Consider the following 5,105-nt stretch of genomic DNA (forward strand, 5'->3'; position numbering starts at 1 on the left):
GAACCCAGGAGGCAGAGGTTGTGAGCCGAGATCGCGCCACTGCACTCCAGCCCGGGTGACAGTGCGAGACTCTGTCACAAAAAAAAAAAAAAAAAACTCACTTGACTCACAGGTAGGTTTCTTGCTTTTCCCCTCCTCTAAGCATTTTAGCAATAAATCATTCCAATGATGTTTCTATAACACTTAGAGGAAAAAAAAATAAATTATACCAACTTCTATGACATGGCAAAAATATTTATTAAAATGATTTTTAAGTTTGAACTTTATTGGAAAGAGTCCCTCTAATTCACACTTTCATCCTAGAAAAGTGGGTAAGAACCCTATATGGAATATAAAGCATTGATTTTTAAAAACCACAGAGTAGCACAGTGAAAGAAATGCAATTCTCCAGGGTCTTAGAGAATTCAAAGTGGCATCTTAGGTAGTCTAAGCAACCAATTAGAGTCTCATGGTTTTCCTTTAGGTTCCAGATTAGAAGAGTCAGGTTACCACTACCTGTTTTTAGAGGTAGAATATGAACTTCTACTAGTCCACAGTTTACTGGTCAGGTGGCCCCAACAGAGTCTCTTATCTCAGCCCATCTGCCTCTAGGGGTGGCCAGAAGATCTCTATGTCCCAGGCAGCAAGGCTTCCTGCTGATCTCTACTTCAGATCCATGAACCGGATGTCCATGATGAGAAGGAAGTTCTTAGGCAGTGGGCGGGGGGCTGGAGACAGAACAGTAAACACCTGATGCTCCAGGTCCACACTGGTCACCACAATGAAGCCAGCTACGCTCGTCTCAGACAGGTTCTCCTCTGTGCCCTCGGCAGTGCTAACACTCAGTAGGTGGTGCACCATATCTCGCCCAGGAGTGACGGGTACTAGCTTGAGCTGATTATCCTCTTGAGACATGCCCAAAGGTAAACAGGAGTCTGGGATGGTGGGTGCCCCAACTTTGTAGATTTTCACATCTGAAAATTTGACATTGAAGGCATGGGGATAGAAACAGCCTCGGAATCCATAAAAATACTCACGGATACGCTCATCCCTACATTCCCGCCGGAAGTCCTTGGAGCGCTCCACCACACCCCCAGATTTAGGGAGCAGCACAGTGCGTACAAAGTGGGGGAGGTCCCGTTTCAGTTCGTTGTACAGTCGTTCTTGATCCAGAACCACGACGACATCCACCTCAAAAGCTGAGGCTGCATGCACCAGAGCCTGGTAACCAGAGCCCTTGACCCAGCCACAGGTGTTAATGACACAGCCACTCACAGATGCCCTTCGGTTCACCTCACACCTTTGGTTGAACACATCTGCTAAACGAGATGTAATCTGCAAAAGAGAAGATCCAGGTAAGAATAAAAACACCCAGACAAACCCATGGCTACTTTGTTCCTCTTTAGAATAAGTGCTTTTAGATATAAGAAAAATGACTTTTTTTTTGAAATGGAGTCTCACTCTGTTGCCCAGGCTGGAGTGCAGTGGTGCAATCTCAGCTCACTGCAACCTCCACCTCCCGGGTTCAAGTGATTCTCCTGCCTCAGCCTCCCGAACAGCTGGGATTACAGGCACCGGCCACCACACCCGGCTAATTTTTGTATTTTCAGTAGAGACGAGGTTTCGGTTTCACCATGTTGGCCAGGCTGCTCTCCAACTCCTGACCTCAGGTGATCCACCTGCCTCAGCCTCCCAGGTTGTGGGATTACAGGCATAAGCCACTGCACCCAGCCTGAAAAACTGACACTTTTAATGGCTGTAGTTTTGACAACATAACATGGATTTAATTTTTATGTTGCTGCTTCTACCTCCTGTTTTATGCCGTAAGTAAAAATCTAACAAATTACTAAGAATAGATCCACAGAAATGTTTAACAATCTGAGACTGACTTATATTTGGAACTGCCTTTTTTGAAGTAATGCAGCAGAAATACCAGCTGAGAAAATGCAGTGTAAACTAGTAAACTTCCCCAGTTTCCTACCCTGATAGCAACCCTTCCCTCCACTTCACCTTTCTCTGGCTCTGACCTTATTATAAAGCTTGATGTTGGTGCCAGGAGTGGTGGAACCAAAATGATACACCAGAGGGGCCTGGATAGAGAAACCCTCTTCCACGTCTGCAGGCCGCTCAATGTAGAGGGCCCCCATGGTACCAGGGATGGACACAGAACCCTGGCCCACATCCAGCTCCACATAAGTGGGACGGCGGCCCAAACGCACTGCATAGTTGAGCAGAAGGCGACACACTGTAGATTTGCCCACATCAGTGGGGCCCACTACCATCACACGGGGACCTCGCTCTTCTTCCTTTTCCGCTTGCCTCCGCATCTGTTCCAAGGCTGTGTGAGTGTTGAGGTAAAGCAACATAGGAGTGTCCTTGGAGACATAAGCCACCTCAGTGCGGCCGCTCAGTTGCACAGAACAGCCATGCCAAGTGAAAACAGCCACCTTGGCACCAGCATCAAAGGTGAATTTCTTGTTTCGGGTCAGCTCTGTGCCAAAGATCTCTGCCATGCCAGTCAACAACTCCAACTGAACTGACTGAGATGCCTCCACCTCAAAGCGAAGTTCTGTTTCTCGCTCTAGTTCAAATTTCGTGGTTGGCTTCTTGTCATCATTAGCCTCTTCTCCCATCTCTTCTGTGTAGCTGCTGCGCCTAGAACACAAATTAAATATCAGACCCAACTGTAAATCAGTCCTCTGTTACAAAAACATCCAATGGGGCCAGGTGTGGTGGCTCATGCCTGTAATCCCAGCACTTTGGGAAGCTGAGGTGGCTGGACCACTTGAGGTCGGGAGTTTAAGACTAGCCTGGCCAACATGGTGAACCCTGTCTCTACTAAACATACAAAAAAAAAAAATTAGCCGAGCATGGTGGTGGGTGCCTGTAATCCTAGCTCTTTGGGATGCCAAGGCAGGAGAATCACTTGAACCCAGGTGGCAGAGGTTGCAGAGAGCCGAGATTGCACCACTGCACGCCAGCCTGGGCAACAGAGCAAGACTCCATCTCAAAAAAAAAAAAAAAAAAACCAAAAGAAAAGAAATCATCCAATGGGCCAGGCACAGTGGCTTAGGCCTGTAATCCCAGCACTTTGGGGCACTGAGTTGGGCAGATCCCCTGAGCTCAAGAGTACAAGACCAGCCTGGGCAACATGGTGAAACCCCATCTCCACAAAAAATGCAAAAATTGGCCAGGCCTGGTGGCTCACGCCAGTAATCCTAGCACTTTGGGAGGCCAAGGCGGGCAGATCACCTGAGGTCACGAGTTCAAGACCCGCTTGGCCAATATGGTGAAATCTCATCTTTACTAAAAAATACAAAAATTAGCCAGGCATGGTGGTGAGTGCCTGTTGTCCAAGCTACTCAGGAGACTGAGTCAGGAAAATCACTTGAACCTGGGAGGTGGAGGTTGCAGGGTTGAAGTGAGGCGAGATCGCACCACTGTACTCCCGCCTGGGCGACAGAGCGAGGCTCTGTCTCAAAACAAAACAAAACAAAAACATACAATGAATGTTTCCCCTTACCTTGCTTTAATTCTCTCTATATTTCTTATCACCATCTGTCTCACTATATATTATGTCTTCCCCGCCTTCCCATCCCAAAATGTAAGACTTGGGCATTTTTGTTTGCTACTGTATACTACTTAGAATAGAGCTTGACAGACTGTAGACACCTCAATACATTGCGTGAATTAATGTCTCAGACATCAGAGAAAAACCATACCTACAGATGGACAGAAGATTTAATTATATCACCCTCCATCACTCTATTGGCAAACTCCAGACTTGAGAAGGTAACAGATGCCCAGACCCCAATCATCTTAGTCAACAGGAAAGGGCGTCTGCAATACGGATGCAAAGCAAAGAACACCGGGTTTGAACTCAGAAAACAGCATAAGCCTCGGCTCTGTAACTACTAGTAGTGTCTTTAGACAATAACTTAACTTCTCTGAACCTTTGAAGCTGTCGACTGGAAAGCACTTACACTTCCTCAAATACACTGTTCTTCTTGGTGTTTATAGGAATTGTGGGAGGAAAAAAAAAGCACTTCGTAAACTAGAAAACGACAAGGAAACGATATGAATTATTTCTGATCCTGGACTGCAGCTCTAGGTTCAGCCTCCCCAGACACCAAAATCTCCCCGGACCACAAGGAGGCGACAGTTGCGTTCCTGCCCTTTTTTAACTCACCTGCGCAGCCACGAGCCCAACAGGTAAACCCAGAAGGTCCTCCAGTGCAGAACTTAAACCAAACTACAAGCGGTTCTTGCCCAGACCCACGCCGGAAACAAACGCAGTTCCGCAGTTGCGCTATGAAAGGACACGCGGTCGCACGCTGCCCTTTGGGCCGTGTAGTTTGCCGGAACAGCCGAGAGCGGGTGCACTCGCTAAGCCGCTCGGCCTTCTGGGAGTTGTAGTCAAAGGATTGTTTTGAACTTGACGCCAAGGGTGGGAGGGGCGGCGGCCGTCATTATTCGTGAGGCCGGAGGGAGGGGTGAGGAGGCGTGGCGGTTGCGCCCCCGCGCTGGGCAGCGACAGGTCGAGGGACCTGGCTTCGGCAGTGCGCGTCCGCGGCGGGAATCTCGCCCCAGATTTGCTGCTGCCCTGCAGCGCAGGAAAGAGAAGGGAGGCCCGGAAGAGAGGCGGACTTACTGTCTAGGTCTAGGTCTAAGTCCCGCGACGGCCTGCTTGCCTGGACAAGCCACGAAGCACAAAATCCTGTTTGGGCAGGGGGAAACCTAGGGGTAGGGAAAGCGGAGGAAAGCAGCTCGACAGAGGTTGCACCGAGTAGTTGTCTCCCACCTTACACAGTGCTTGGCACATGGAAGGCATTTCAAATTTTTTTTCTTTAATAAAAGAATAAAAATCCGATGATTTCTTCCAGCTGCAAGTCCGTCATTACCCAACAACCTCTCTCCCACTAAACGAGGATTTTTGTTGGCCACTCATTTCCCTCCATACATCTCTGACAGTTACAGGTCAGTCATTTGCCCCGCAGCCAACAGGTTCCACCACGTCTATAATCCTCTTTTTACTAACTTGGGCTTTGGAATCTTATATTATTTGCTATACTGCTTACATCACTGTGTGACTTTGAGCAAATCACAGGCTTCATCTCTCTGAGATC

At 48.2% G+C, this 5,105-nt stretch overlaps 1 protein-coding gene across 1 annotated transcript; it reads right to left on the bottom strand.

Annotated features, from left to right (window-relative positions):
* Nucleotides 1-213: 213 nt before the first annotated feature.
* Nucleotides 214-4,273, bottom strand: CLP1 (cleavage factor polyribonucleotide kinase subunit 1). The gene is made up of 3 exons (XM_007998235.3): nt 4,169-4,273; nt 2,007-2,634; nt 214-1,314 (listed from the first exon to the last, which is right to left on the bottom strand). The coding sequence occupies exons 2-3, from the start codon at nt 2,610-2,612 to the stop codon at nt 643-645; spliced, it is 1,278 nt and encodes a 425-aa protein (XP_007996426.1). The 5' UTR covers nt 2,613-2,634; nt 4,169-4,273; the 3' UTR covers nt 214-642.
* Nucleotides 4,274-5,105: the final 832 nt, after the last annotated feature.

This window comes from Chlorocebus sabaeus, chromosome 1, assembly GCF_047675955.1.
Source record: "Chlorocebus sabaeus isolate Y175 chromosome 1, mChlSab1.0.hap1, whole genome shotgun sequence".
NCBI classification, from domain to species: domain Eukaryota; kingdom Metazoa; phylum Chordata; class Mammalia; order Primates; family Cercopithecidae; genus Chlorocebus; species Chlorocebus sabaeus.